This window comes from Zonotrichia albicollis, chromosome Z (genome assembly GCF_047830755.1).
Source record: "Zonotrichia albicollis isolate bZonAlb1 chromosome Z, bZonAlb1.hap1, whole genome shotgun sequence".
NCBI lineage: Eukaryota > Metazoa > Chordata > Aves > Passeriformes > Passerellidae > Zonotrichia > Zonotrichia albicollis.
The window spans coordinates 8,998,047-9,014,235 of NC_133860.1; the positions used below are offsets into that span (position 1 = coordinate 8,998,047).

Consider the following 16,189-nt stretch of genomic DNA (forward strand, 5'->3'; position numbering starts at 1 on the left):
GTGAGCTTGGAAAACAAAGGCAAGCTTCAAAAACAACATGGATGGAACAACATCCAGCCATGGACCACAGAGCAAATGATGCACAGAGATTCTCATACTCAAATTGTGCACTTGTAGACTCCATAGTAATGGAGCATCTCTTTACAAAGCACCACCTAATTGTGTTTCTTTAAGCCTTGGAGACAGTGAAAAGCATCTCAGAGCCTCCACAACACTCCCCATGTGGGTGCCCTGTGGCAGGAGACCTTAGGGAAACAGCATGAAACACAAACCTGTTGTGCTCCACCAGGCAAGATTTATGTGTCTAATGCAGCCTGAAATCCTAACATGGGAGTTAAGAAAAGAAGTGAAAAGGAAGTAAAACACTGGCATAAAAAGTTGTGATAAAGCTGATAGAAAATTATCCCTGCTAACATCCACAACACTGTCCAATTTTCTGAGTGGTATTGGAAATGCAGATGGAATATGGGAAGAATTAATGATTGTATTTTACAGATACAAAGAGAAAAACAAAAAAAAAAAGTTTAAAAAAACCCCCATACACAGGCAATCCCAATCCTGAAAATGAGATTAGGACCAGTTGACTAGCTGGTGGCATGGGTTGTCATAATCAATCATTCAGTAACAAGATTAGATCACTTTCATTTAAAAAAAAAACACTACCAAAATCCCAGATCTAAGCTCCCTGTAGTAATTAGAAGGAAAAGAAGAAGAAGAAAAGTAGTTAAGAAAATGAATGTCAAAAATATATTGCAGGAATATTTGTCAATTTTTATCATTTGTATTTTGGAGTAAATGTCAGACCTTTTTAATAAGCACCCATCCTGTTTTCTCACAAAACCCACATAGGGAGCTTTTACAGCTGTATAAATTACAAAAACACTGAAAGCAAGAAAGGGAGACTCACCAACTGCACTGCAGGCACAAATGTCAGAGAATTTAAACAAACCTGTATCAGCACTCATTTCATTCAGCAGCCCTCTGGTTCTCCAGGCAGATCCTGAGTCTTGGTTTCCCAAAGAATTATTGTGCTCTTGAACTACTGCAGCCGCCAACAGATTGTCCACATTTACCACTTCTGGGTCTGAGTTTGTGTCTGATATATCATAGTGAGCCACCACAGGAGGTCCATCTGCAGGGGAGAAAAGCAACATGGGTTAGAAACCAGCACAGACCTCAAAAAGTACAAATAATTTGTTTAAGGATTAATGCAACATCCTACATGAAGCTCTTAAAGTTACATAGTGGTAAATTGTATGAATTATTAAACTTCAGTTAATGAACATAGCCTGAGATTACAGAGACATTTGACCTTTGCATACACAGAAAACACAAGTGTCAGAAACACACGTTTATCAGAGTATCGGTTATTTGTGTACTGTCTTTTACATTAACACATAAACATCTCCATATCTGACAAGGTTACATTTACAGTCTTTAAAGGATAAAACCTCCAGTTAAAAAAGAACATCATCACAGGACATTAAATTGGGCAGACAAGATATTTATCTAGAGAATTTTACAGAAGTCAAGCGACAGCTTACATTATTATAGGGTTGATTGAATAAAACTAACTTTTTCATAAAACTGATCCAGTGACAATTAATTTAACATTAGGCAACTTTCTTTTCATAACATTCACCTGTCAAGAGCAGGGGAATTTTTAAAAATTGCAATTTTTTTGGTGGTGTTTGTTGGGGTTTTTTATAAGGTCAAGAATAACAAGAAACAAAATTATATTTTACAGTGATAAATATGCTTTTCATTCAACATGATTGTCATTTGAATTTTTGGCCACCATAATGAAAGAGAAAAAGGGAGATAAAACTGCTTACATGATTCTGTCCTTGAGGAATAACAAAAAAACTATTTTTGATCTGTTTTGTTAAGACCAACTAAATTCTTTGTGATGAATGAAAATAACTTTTAACTGGAAAGCATGCTAGAAACACAGGAGGGTCAGGAAAAAAAACAGGCAAATTCAAGGCAAAGATTGATGTGGAAGCAGAGAGAATGGGTAAGTAATGCAATTCTGAGAGGATGGGAGTGTTTCAGCTCAAATGCCTTGCCCCATCTGCAGCTTACTGACTCAGCGTGGATAAAAGTGCTTGGAGCTCCCGCTCCCCAAATGAGGATCAAAACTTTATTTGGAGCAAGGCTTCATCCACACAAATGAGCATGAGACACAAACACAGGCTGGGCCAAGGCTCAGCATCTTTGCAATTCTTTAACTCCAAGGAGGTTCTTGGAGTTCTGCAGCTGAGCATCTGCAGGACCTTTTGTTATGGGTGTGATACATGGAGGGTACAACTTGTATGGGATAGTATAAAATAATCATAAGCTAAGAATGTGTTCAGGAAGACAGGACTTTCAGAGTTACAAAATGACTAATGAATATTTTGAAGTGATAAAGAATAAAATGAAAAGCCTTAGGAAAAACTGGTTTCTTTTCATAGTTTTGAGTGGCTGTTGAAGACTGAAAGAACATGATGAACTAGAAGTTTCAAATTTACTTCTCTGAAAGGCTGTTCTTCTGAGGTTTTTAAAATGGATTTTAGTTTTAGGGGTTTTTTGGAGGGGGTGTTTTTTAGTAATGTGGTGCCTGAAATAAAATTCAACTGACTATTTTCAGAAACCCCTACTTTGTGATTAGCAACACAGTTCATCAGAGAGTGACATTTTGCTTAAGTCGTACTAAAGATCAGTTTTGCAACAAAGTATGAAGAAATTCGCAAAATATTTAGGCTCAGACCTGCCTCCAAAACAACAATTCCATGAAACAATGTTACATTACAAACTTAAAACAGACCCAACAAAAATAAATGAGTAGTTAAATGCCAATGTATTAAAGACCAAACTGTTCGCAACATGAAACGCTGATGATTATGACTGGAACAGAATTCCTGATAATTAACTGGAAGGCAATCTTTGTCTTTTTAAAAGGCAATTACAAAATAATGGAATACCGAGTTCAGAATTAAGCTGGCTGATGTTCAGTTAATTATTTGTGACAGCTGATGATTAAATTACATGCAGAAGTCAGGGCTGGACTGAATCATGGGAGGCATGTTTTCTTTCAGTCTTATCATCAGAGTTCAGCGTGAACATATATAATGTGAGCTGTAAAAATAAACAGTCGAGTGCAGAAGATACGAGGGTCAAGTACAATATTGACTATTTGACCATTTTTTCAACAGGTTATCTAAGATTTCAGGAGCTTGGGACTGTTCCCTCAGGCTTTGTTTCTCTCGCTTCTGACTCAGACCTCCAAAAGCAGAAGCGAAATTTGATTTTTAGATAGACGTGTCCACACGAGTAAAATTGTATTTGGACAAAAGGCACCAATAGTCTCAAGTCAAAATTGTACCACTCCTACATGTATAATCATGCAAAAATGTATCATAAATGTATATACATGCAGAGTGATATTCTCATCACCTACCCATAGAAATAACTTGTGTGAAAGTCTTCATCAGTAGGAAATACAAGCATAAACTTGTTATCTGTAGCTCCACTCTTGTATCTTCCACACTTCCAAAGAGCACACCTTATAACTTAGCTTAAATTCAGTATACATCAAACAGACAAAAATATTTTCAATATAATTTATACACTGTAATTATATTTGTCAGGGTAATAGCCACCAATTTAACAATCTGGAAAAAAGAACCCCAAACAAGATGCCTATTTACAAAGCAAGCACAGCAGAGATCTGTTTTTGCAGTTCTCAGCCTTGCCTTTCAGGATCAGATCTGGAAATTTGGAAAGGCCCCCAGCACCTATCACCAGTAAATGACTGACAAAGCCAAGATAATGGCCACCAGACTGCAACAAATCCTCAGATACCCCATATTTACAAAAAAAAAATAAATAAGCATAAATGCTCACATGTGTTAAATAAAAAGTCAACAAAAACCAAACAAAACCAAACAATAAAGAAGTTGCAGGCAACAACAACTAGATGGAAGTTGCAGTGAAGGCATATTAAAAAAAATCGTATAAAAATCCTCTGTTCCCAAAAGCTGTTTCCTTTTCAGGGCTGCATGGAAGGGACAGGAGTGGTTAAATCTGGAAATAAATAATACTTCCCTAGCCAAGTACGTGACCATCCAGTGATGTGATGCAAAGTGAATGAATGGTACCAAGAAATAACGACAATTGGCTTCAGCTAGGAAATAAAGTGAAAAAATGCTTTCAGGTTGAAAAGGTAAAAAGAATTAACTGCAAGCATAGATTTAATTCATCATCTTTTCTTTATAATAGAGACACTACACATAATTACTGACCCTAACATGATTTCAAAATATTAAAAAACAGACATCAAGACAAACCATGCCAGAACCAAGACTTAATGTAGAACAGTCAGGAGGTTCCCTGGTCAGTAATTTAAAGTATCTACTTTAGAAAAATTACATCTTTTGAGAACCCAAGGTAGCTGGAAGAAGTACATTTCCCTGGTGACAAGCACTAATTCATTTCTAAAGCAATGAATGCTTGAAAAAGGCAAGGCTGAAAGTTAATAAGTACCAGCAGCAAAATACAGCTGTTGACATTTAATGCTATAAGGGGGAAGGGAAAGCCTGCTTTTTTCTCTTCCCCAAAGAATTCAGAGGCAGAGGTCATCACGAGGATAGCATTTCCAAGTGTCCAACTCTCCCTTAATTTACACAGCTCATCACAACTAATTCCACTCTGAACAACTGAATCAGAACTCCCATGCACAAAAATCCAGGTCTACACAAACCAATTCTCATTTTCAACTTGCAACACAGAAAATTAAAACACTTCTCATCTGCTGCCTGCTCCCTTGATTTTCTCAGAGCCACATCTCAACACTCAGCAGCCTAACCCACGCTGTAAGATCCACACTCCTATTATCCCTTACTTCATTATAGCGGCAGCACAAGCAGAAAGGGGAACTCAAGCGTAAAATTTCAGCTGTAGGTTAAAAGCAGCCATTCCATAAGAAGCACTGTCCCTTTGCACTGCATGGGCTGCTTATCGCTGCAAAGGAAACACAAGATATTCACTGGCAGAACCTGAGTGGGGAATCAAGTCCTTGAAACTTGTGGAGACAGGCTGGTAGCTGAGGGTGTTCGGGCTCCAGGGACACCTCAGAGGCCCTGCCAGGGCCTGCAGGGGCTCCAGGAGAGCTGCACAGCCCCTGGGGACAAGGCAGGCAGGGACAGCACCCAGGCAATGGCTCCCAGGGCCAGAGGGCAGGGACAGATTTTGGCCCATTGGGAATGAGGAATTGCTGGCTGGGAGGGTGGGCAGGCCCTGGCCCAGGGTGCCCAGAGCAGCTGTGGCTGCCCCTGGATCCCTGGAGTGCCCAAGAACAGGGCTTGGAGCAGCCTGGGATAGTGGAAGGTGTCCCTGCCCATGGCAGGGGATGGAATGGGATGAGCCTTAAGGTCTCTTTCCACCCAAACCATTGTATGATCACAAGTCATTATTACTCTTCACCTTTCTTACATTTAGGCATGCTGAGCAGAGCCCATCACCTAAACTCCTTTATGCTGCAGCCAGAGAGAGGAAGTTCAAAATCAGACAAACTTAGCCTGGAAATTGCAACTTGGAGCATCAAGAGCACCACCTTGCTCATCCCCATCTCCCCTCCTTCCCCAGCAAACAGAAAAAGCTTAGACACCACCTCAGCCCAAGCACCTCAATTTTACAGTGCTCAAGCTCCACAAGATGAATTCCAGCCTCAGGGATGGGATTTAAAATTTGCAACGTTTCCTCTACAAGTAGAGGAAAAAACCACTGAAATCTCCAGAGGACTATCCCGACTAAAATAAATCCAAAATTAAACCCCTAATTTTGGTGGTCTGAGCTGCTCATTAGTGTCCCTGCAAGGAAGAGACACGGAGCCATATTTAGGTATGAAAATCACCCCAAGTTTTCAGACACACAGACCAGATAGTAATAAAAGCAACAATAATTACAGCACTTTGTTCTTATAAAAAGCTCTCCATTGGTGTATCCTGGAGAACTCCGAGGTGGTTATTAACCTCCCCTGTCCACGAGGGAAACTGAGGCAGGCAGCAGCCTGCAGCTTGCTCAAGGCTAAGGAGCAGAGGAGCTCAGCGTGGCTGAAAACAACATTCCCCTCCAATTACTGGGCTATTTTTAACTGCTGAATGTTTGAGGAGTTTAGAAGCAGTGCTTAGGAATGCTTTTGGGAAAGGTGCAAATGCTAAAAAGGCTGCGCTGGGAGACAGAGCCTCTGCCAGCCTCAGCTCCACCTCCTGGCTGCGAATGTGAGCACTGACGGCCGCAGCCTCACTACTCTAAATGAATTTATTTCTATCGAACAAATGAGAATACTGAGATGTTTTAGAGTAATTAAAGACCTAAGAACGGCCTCATTTACACTGTATGCTTAAATTTAACAGATAGCTCTCATTTACTTCCAGATTACACAAAACATAAAATTGACTTTATTACCTATATAAATTTTAAGGTCAGATGACCACAATCAAAATAATATACTGATACAAAACCTACAGGGTGAAGTGACAGCCTTTTTGTTTCAGATAAGCAATACAAACCTGGAATTAATTAAAACATGACCCAGACCTTCCATTTCAAAAGTATGTGCGCTCAAATGGCACAAACTACCTTAACCCTCAAATAATTCCCAAAGGGGAGTGAGGGGCTGGAATTTATGCTTTTTTGTGTTGTTTAGCAACATGGAACACTTCATTGCTATTTAGGTTTATTTATTTATTCCAGGTTACAGTAGTTACATTTCAAAATTTACAGGGTAAAGCAAATAATACATTGTAAGTACAATAAAAAACAATAGCAGTGTAACAACATTCTCTCTAAAATCATAAAGGGAACTTTATCAGTGAATCCACTTTCCTGACATTTTCCTTTGTTTCACACAGTAAAGCTTTTCTGTTTGGTGTTTCTTTTAACCATAATAATAAAATAAAATCAAAACAACATGATCAAACTATTATTTGTTCTCAGACTGGATACTTTTTAATATATCACAAGAAAAAAAAAAATTCCAAAAATTCAAGTCTTGCTAAACAACATTCATACTTTCAGGCTTTTTGATGACTGGATGGAAAATATCTTGGATTTAATTTAGCAAATTATGAATGAAGATAACAAAGCATTTTTCACTGTGCGTTAAGCAAAGGCACATGGAATATGGCTATGGATTGAGAACACTGGGAAGTGGAATTCACTTCGTATCTCATTACAGGAGTTATTTTCTGTGACGCTGCCTAACAACGCAATAATCATGGTAGCAGGTATATCAACCAGATCTCTTTCCCAGTTTTACTTGGAGAAGTGTCTCAGGAGGGTTTTGGAAACCGCCACATCCTTACATAGCCATGGTAGTTAAAGAAAGTAAATAATTCCCTGTGCTAACACAACTTCCATTAGGAAAAGGCAGATAACATGCACCCCTGCAGAATATATCCTATTTTCCTCAGCACAAGCTGCACCTTTCCATGGAAGGACTGATGCAGCCTCTGATGGTCCAGACTAATTCCCTGCTCCATTGCTCTACACTTGAAATCCCTGCTAACTTATTAAGCCTATTTTTCCATGTGCCTTCATTTTGCTGACCTAACACCAAGCAACTAATGAAATTTGTGAGAAACTTTGGGCTTCGTCTTTCGCAAGGTACTGTCCATCTCTATCAATCAGCCTGATTATTTTGGCTTCTACAGTACAAATCACACAGTGCATTTGTTCTAACACATGTAACTGCAGTGGTCACAGTGCAGACCCCCATTATTTCAAAAACATCTACTCAACTGGCCTGATTCACACACCCCCATCAGGCAAAGGCTCCCCTCAAGGTCAGCTGGAGGATTCTCTGGACAAAAAACTGCAGAATAAGTTCAATTTTTAATGAGATTAAATGCCAGCCCCATTAAAACCAGTAGAAAATTTCTACTACTATCAATGGGGCTAAATTTTAATTCTTAATGCCCCTGAAATATTATTTATAAATTTATCCACATACAGTATGTGGATACAGAAAGAGACAAAATACTTTAAAAGAGAAAACAGTGATAATAAATATGTTCTAATTTGTAACATAACTGCCAAATATAATCCCCTTTCATTGAAGTTAAGATTGGTTTTTCAGTCTTTACCCTAGCAGCTCAGATAAAATAACCCAACAATCCTACACAAACACTAAAAGACACTGAGCTTAAAAAAATAAATGTGTATTTCTGCCTGAATTATTTTGTCCTAGTACTGTTAAAAATGACAGTGAAAAGTTTTAGACTTTGACTTTTTTTTTTCCCTGCACTGTTATCTTTGCAATAGAAAATCTGAAAAAAAGTTTCATTGCCTTGAGTTTGTTTAATGTATGTAAATTTTTTTTCCTAAATAAAACCTGACCATTCAGACATTTATCCCTAAAGACCTTCTTCACCAAACCCCACTGAAAGGAGCATGAATGCCTTGGGAAGAACTTGCAGGCAAGCCTGCAAAAACACTGCACACTGAAGCCCCTGGACTTCCAGGAACTCCTAAAAAGGGACTGATCCTAGAAGGAAGTCCTTTTACTGCAATGTCATTTTGACATTTAGTGAAATTTAAACTGAGCCTTTTTATAAAGGCTTACTTCTTGTGCACGTGCACAAAAACATGAAACCAAAACCACTGTGTTTCACCTGCTGCTAAATTCCAACTCCAGGGTTGTAAAGGTGCCGCACTGTTCCCAGGCTGGAACAGCTGCCATATTAAAAACACATAATTCAATATTTAAAGTGATAATATAGGAGCTGAACCAGAGCAGCTGTGGCTGCCCCTGGATCCCTGGCAGTGCCCAAGGCCAGGCTGGATGGGGCTGGGAGCAGCCTGGGACAGTTGAAGGTGTCCCTGCCCATGGCAGGAGGTGGGACTGGATGAGCTTTAAGGTCCCTTCCAACCCAAACATTCCATGATTCCGTGAACAGGCCAGTTAGGTTTAAACTGGCACAAAATCCCTGGAATTACACCAGTCTACACCAGCTCACCTGACTCGATGCATCTGACCTTTCCAAGCCAAAAGTAAAATTCCTTAAAGAAACTAAAATGTTTCTTCACATTATTCTGAAGTATAAATCCTGGGGCAATTAGAGAAACTCTAAACTTCTGTGGTTCTCCATGTCTGTGCAAAACTCCTACTGATTTCTACTTGTTAAATATGGTGGTTTTGAAGTAGTTTGATGAGATATGAGCATAAACACACATTCAAAGTGTAACTCAGGGTTAAAAAGTGGATGAGCTTTCTTCCAATAGTCCTAAAGTAGTCTTAGATAAGTCAGACTGTTTCCATGAGATACAGAATGGGTAAGATAAAAATTTATGTTAAAATTTCATCTGAAGAAATTTTAACTCCCTGAGGGTTTCTAGTCGAAGCCCTTTGAAAATAAGAGCTTATAATGGAAATCATGACAAACTCAACTGCAGCCATGTCATAAAAATATAGTGAAAATTTTCCCAGGAGGCAAAAAATATAAAATCTGAAACTATGTGTTGGGAACCTGTTTTCTCAAAGAGATGCCAAAGACTGTCACACACAGTTAAAACACAGACTCATCACTAGTATTGGTATCTGGAGGTTGGTTCCTCCTGGATTCAGAATTCAGAGCAAGAGGAGAAATGCTCCTGTTTATGGGCAAATCCTTCACCAGGCAGTTTATGCTACACCTGAACTACAGAAAGGTGGGGTGCCCCTCTCGGTTTCAGGGCAAACACGCTCCCCACGTGGAAAACCAGCTCATGGAGCAGTGGAAAACCAGCTCACGGAGCAGTACCCAGCTGTGCACATCAGTGCACACTTTTCTTTTCAAAGGAGAGGGTTTGTGGCAAAGCTGAAGATTTGGCTCCGGTTGTGAGCCAAGCCCAAAGAGTGAGGAAAGGAAATATTATTTACCACTTACAAAACAATTTACAGCCACTGATCTTGCACAAGTGTTTTTAGCCTTCAACTAGGTAGTTTTCGGGGGGAAATTAAGCCGAAGTTATATCTAACAGGAACTGTTCCTCCCGTCTTCTGGAAGCCTTGAGATAATTTTATCCTAGAAAGAGTACAGCTTTAAAGTTTGTGTGTTCAACTTCTGTCATCTTCTGCTTATTCTTTTATGCTCACAGCTGTTTGCATTGAAAATAACAGTTAGCAGTGATGGAAAAAATAAAATGTTTAAATTTTTGCCTCCAGTAACCAAACACAAATTTTTGTCTATTCATACACTGAATTATTTCAATATTTTTTCTTGTTTTTTCTTTTTTAAGAACTACCTGACTAAAACATTGAAAATTTGCAGAAATTTCACTGGCTACATATGTAATTAGGTTATTATCCATTTATGAGATACATATGTAAAGGTGTTTCAGTCTGAGACATAAATAAGTTCAACTGAACTCCTTACACAATTTGCTCTGAAATACCTAATTGTTCCATTTATACTATTTTACAAAAAATACTATGGGCATGCTTACAGACATTCACATTAAAATAAACCAGTCACTGCAAAAAGCTGCTTCTGCATGCACGGGAAGATTTGTAAAGTTGTCATGCTTTAGAATATTCTGCTCTTATTATCATCATAAAGAGATTTTTTAATATATATATATAATATATATAATATATATATATATATATATAATCTATGAACACCAGATGGATCCACTTTGGTGAGGGTTGTTTTATCAGCAAATACTCTTCCCTGAAGAATCTTTATAAACAGATGAGGATAAGCTTTTAAATTGCAATCAAACACAGAACAACTTGTTTAACTTTTACCTGAAATGCACACAATTTCAGACACGGGAGTTTTCTAACAAGTTCGTATCAAAATCTTTGTATCAAAATTATGCATGAAGGTGATCTGAAAAGACTTTATCCCAGTACTTAAAAATTATCATCTCCTGCATAGTCCTTCAAACAGATACTCTGAAAATAACACAGGTCTCAAACCGAATTTTTTAAATGAAGGCATCATATACTTAAAAAAAAAAGTCAGCCAAGGCAAGAATAATGTTAAAATACCAGTGTAGATATTATACTGATAACAAAAAGTATTTCTTGAGTTCCTGTTACAGGTTTGATCCAAACTGTCACATAAATTGATGGAAAAACTCCCATTGACTTCAGGGAGGGTAAAAAAAGCCTGACCTACAGAAGATACTGTGGTTACTCCCAACAGAAGAAAAAGAAAGTAAACTAAAATAATTAGGGGAAAAGTGACTGTGGTTTAAAAAGCAGAGTAACTGAGCTAAAGGAGACCTAAGTGTTTTCTTTACTCAAACTGCAGGCTTTCATTTTCCATTGTAAAAATTTTTATTTAATTTTCATTAGAAACTTCTATCAAGTTCTACCTGATTAAAAATATACATTTTTTTGGTAGCTACAGAGAAGTTACTTCACATGAAGGAAGGCCTTATTGGAGAGGTGACCCAAAAATCCCTGTGTGTAGCAATAATAGTAAGAATTAAATATTTCTAATATATAGTTTAAATTAATCCTACTTTAAATATTAGTTTCAAGCCTGCCTATTCAGGATAACTATTAGTACAAAAAAAGAACTGACAAAAACAGTAAATTCTTGCCTCACTTAAATGAACCTGATGCTGTGGCATTCCCCATCACAAGTAAAGAATGATTTCAGTGGTGCTCAGGCATGGTCCAGTCTGACCCAGGCCAGCAGCTATCAGACCACCACGGTGTTTGCTTATCAAGCCTTCCTTTAAATTCCTGTGCCAAGGCTCAACCCATCCCTGATGGCTGCTTATCTGAGGGCAGACAGGATTGTTTTTATTCCAGTGTGAAGGATGTGGCTGGGCTGCATTCACAGGAGGAAGCAGCAGCTGCTCTGTGTGCACAGGCTGGGGTGACTCATCTCACCCCAAGTTATCTCTTGGGGACCAATGACAAGCCAGGTTAGGGACAGCTCATGGGAGAGAAAGACACTGCCTGGAGGCATCCTCAGTGAGCCTCATCTCTTCCCACTGAGACCCAGGGAAGAGCAGAGCAGGGACCTGGAATTGGTGAGATGATCTGCACACCGAGCCGTGCGTGAGTGTGCCTGTGTGTGCTCACAGGGTAAGGCAGCCACCTCCATAAATACACCCTGTGCAACAGAGCAGTGCCATTGATAAAAACCCTGGACAGAGATTGAGCTGCTGAATGCGAGACAGAAAGGAATTAAATCTGCTGGGCACGCTTGTTATGGACAGCCAAATTTTTAGCGTAATCTTATTTATTAGTTCTGCCTAAAAATCAATAAGCTAACGTGTGGCATGGTCAAGCTGCAAAACTTGAGAGTAAACAGAGAGTAAAGGAAATGTCATGGGTCTGGATCTCTAGAGTGATTTATCTCTTTAAATATAAAACTTATTTCCTTATACAAATGCTTTAACATGCAAAAAGGGCATCTGGATGAATACCCTGAATGCTCCTATTGTAGCAAACACAGCCCTACTGCTTTTGGGGTATCTAGACATGGATTCTAAGTTATATTGTCCCGAGTTTGGTGATGAAAGCTTAGGGTGGCATCCCCCATACACCTTTAAAGGTGTTCATTTATATGTGTGTACTGGCACATGCAGGTGGGTATACTGTGATTTTTTTTTTAAACTACATATATTCACTATAAATTAAGAAAAACAAACAATATCATGGTAATAAAACCCAAAAGAGAAAACAAAACAAACACATACAAAGAGAAAAGCAAACCTCGTTTTTAGCAGAATCCAAAATAACATCAAGATTGCAAACTCAGATTTATTTTTCTTTTTAATTTTTTTTTTTTTAAAGTTTATGATTTATTCAGATCAGGCTCTGCCATATTCCCATTCTCTGGAAAGACTGGTGTAAAATTGTTATTAAAAGTCACTGGAAACTCCAGCGCGGCATCGGCATTTTGATAGCCCACGTACGAATTAAAGGGCTGCTGAGGAAGCGCTTGGCTATCAGGCATCTGCACGAAAGCCCCTGACTGGGTGGTAGGGGGGATTCTTTGGCCAACTAGTTGGATTTTAGGTTCCCTGGGCTCCAGTTGCTGCTTGCTTTCTTCGTCCGTGTCAAGGTGGGTTAGCTTTTCTATCCACATGCGGAATTTCTCCTCTGTCTGCCTCTGCATCTCGGCAAAGCAGTTCATGGCCTCTTCCAGGACATTGCCTATGCAGTTCCTATCCCACACGGTGCCCCTGTCAAGCAATCCTGGAATTTCCCTGGTCGCTCCTCCAGATCCCCCAGCACGACTGAAGCCAGCTTTAAAGACATTGAGGCCATTTGATAAGACATCATTAAGTAACAACATAATATTGTTTATTAAGGCATGTTAACTGAGGAAAACAACTTTTCTAATTCTGCCCCTTGGATACGACAACAGGAGAGGAATTAGCATATATTAACCAACAGTATTACTCTTATAATAAAATTTTACACCCACTGAGGTTATAATAGAAATTTTGGCATCATTCTCAAAGTCTCAGACAATTCTGTCACAAAGGTCTCTTTTTTTACCAAATTACTCCAGTTCCCTTGCAGTTTGTTTTGACTTCAACTGAAGGTGTCAAAAACATTATACAGTAACATGTTTAGTTCTATTAAGCTGCAATCCAAAATGCTATTTTTTAACTGACAAGCCTGAATAATTATGTGTACTTTGCTTTCACGCTTGGACCCTTTTATAAACGGGCTGTCAAACACAGGTGGAATTGGCCCAAAGCCCTTGGCCTGATTTTGGGAAGCACAGAGAATGAGGAGAACACAGGACACAAAACACAAGAGCACGGGGGGGGGGGTTATGTGAGCGCTACGCTGGCACAGGAGGGGAGAGCATCCTCTGCCAGGCGTGATGGACACAGCTCCATCACAGCACAACCCGCACACCACAGAGCCCTGAGCAGCCTCACACCAGCCAGGACCCTGCCCTGAGCCACCATTCCTGCAGCCAGTCCCAGGCAAGGCTGAAAACAGGGAATGGTTGGAAGGAAACTGTTCTGCTTCCAGCTATCCATCAAAAGGACAGTGGAAGTGTCTGGCTTTGGGATTATCAGGGAGAACTGCAACAGCCAGAAGAAAAGGCCAATCCTCATGGCCTTACTCTACAGATCAACAACAAAAGGCAGTCGAAATTATATTTTAAAGTCTAGAGTTCACTCAGGAATCATCTAGGAAGCAATAAACCTCAAAGAAAATGAGGCTCTGTACCCGCTTGAGGAATAATAAACAGTATGTGCATGCCATCCAAACACACAAATGTCACCTAAGGTAATACCAAAACAAGACAAGCGTCATATTAAACTCCACAAAGGTACAGAAGATGGTAATTTAATATCTAAATGTGAAACCTCTAGCCTAAGAATAATACAAAATACCCTAAGAATGAGAGAAATCATTGCATGACCTAAGTAAATATTTACTAATAAAAACCTAAGGCACTAAATCTTTATTGGGATTTCACTGAGTACACAAAATTACAGTATCACTTAAACACTACATTCTTTTTGGGAACTGTTTAAATGAGGTATACACAGATCCTACAGGAACAGCTAAACTAAGCCCTGGGTTATTCTCTCATTTCTGAAGAGTAGTTTTTAAGTCTTTCTTGCCCATCTGTTTACCTATCAGACATGCTGGAAATTCAGCATTCAGGTCCTCTGCTAAAAATATTTACTTTATACTAATTTACATCCCTCCAACTGCATTTTAACGAAAACAAATTAAGTAAAATGGTATTTTTTTTCTAAAACATGGCTCCTTTTGTATGTTCAATAAAAGAAGTATTTCTTCTGTTCATTTACTTCTAGTACTGAACATCCAATATGATTCAGTTTCTTTGCCTCTAGCCCAGACCTTAACTTAAACTCAAGGAACTAACTTACAATCTTTCTGATTTCCATAGACATTCAAATAAGTAATGTTAAGTTTTAATTGCAATTTAAATAAAAACTATTGATGTTGATAAATGAGACAATCTTTCCAAGTTTTTGAAGTTAAGAATGAACTAGAGTGGTCAAATTTGACAAAACTGTTTTGTAAACTGAATAAAGTATGTATTGAAATATATATAGCCCTGCAATACAAATTCTAAAAGGCATCATAGAGTATGATAGAGTATCTCAAATTTACAGCAGCAGCAAAACAATGTTTTAAATGCTTCCTGTGCAGTTATTACAACAAGCTGCATCCAATCCTTTTGTTATTTAAAAAAAAATCCCCAAGCCTAAAAATGTGGTTTTTACATATTAAAAATGCTAGCATTTATTTAATTGGTCCCTCTTCTCCCTATAAACTTTAAACTATAGTTTTCTAATTATGCTTAGTTTAAAGGAGAAGAAATTTGAGGTCACAAAGGGGTCAGAATCAAAGATTCCTCTCTCATTTTCAAGACGACAGCTCCTGCAAAACAGCGCCCAACAAATGTCCCCATGTTGTCATTTTATGGGATCTCTTAAGTACAATCTAAGTAATAACCAAATCCAAAGAAATTTAATTTAGAAAATCTGGCAACATAACAATGTAAGATATGCTTCACCTTCATTCTAAGTAGCAATGGTTGGTTCCTCTGTGTTATTCTACTGCAGACACTTCTAAATTAGTATCTTACAGCAAATCATTCTTAACAGACTAATTATTTTTCCTATCTATTAACTATAATTGCCATTCAGAATTCATCCTTTGCAGATGCTTTATCCAAGATCTATGCACAGTTCTTAGGAACCTATCCCCATCTCTTTGGGTTTACTGTATATTTTAAAAGACTTGTCTTTTTTTTTTCAACAAAGTGAGATGTGGCTTTTTCAACATTAAGCCTCAAACTTTTTGACAGATTTTCGTGATAGCCTAAAACATAAGTAATTCCCATTTCAATTCAGATTTTTCTGAGTTGTAGAAACCACAATGGTGGTAAAATACAAAACATTCTTCTATATTACTTGAATATTTAAAAACCTCTTGCTTCTTACAAAAGTTAAGTGTTTACACAGCAATAAATATTGATTCCCAGACTTGTTCTCATGCCAATTTCATCCAGAGTTAATTTGCAGCATTACTTGGGAATTGTTTAAAGGAAAAACTTCCTACTACAGCAGGAAGCCTAGCAGAATCTATTTCAGGACTCCCATGCCATGTTTATGTGGTGTTGAAGAATGGCAAAATTTTAGATGCCAACAGAGAGGCTCAGTCATTAAAAGGTAAAAAGTTGTTCCT

At 38.4% G+C, this 16,189-nt stretch overlaps 1 protein-coding gene across 2 annotated transcripts in view; it reads right to left on the reverse strand.

Moving 5' to 3' along the window:
- The window catches only part of ARK2N (arkadia (RNF111) N-terminal like PKA signaling regulator 2N), a 45,551-nt gene that overhangs the window by 10,088 nt on the left and 19,274 nt on the right, over window positions 1-16,189 (reverse strand). The window contains exon 3 of one of the 2 annotated variants that reach the window (XM_074532260.1): window positions 950-1,132. In XM_074532260.1, coding sequence (XP_074388361.1) covers window positions 950-1,132 — 183 coding nt within the window. Of the gene's footprint in view, window positions 1-949; window positions 1,133-8,238; window positions 13,244-16,189 lie in introns of those variants that run through there. The other variant, XM_074532259.1, reaches the window with a different exon arrangement.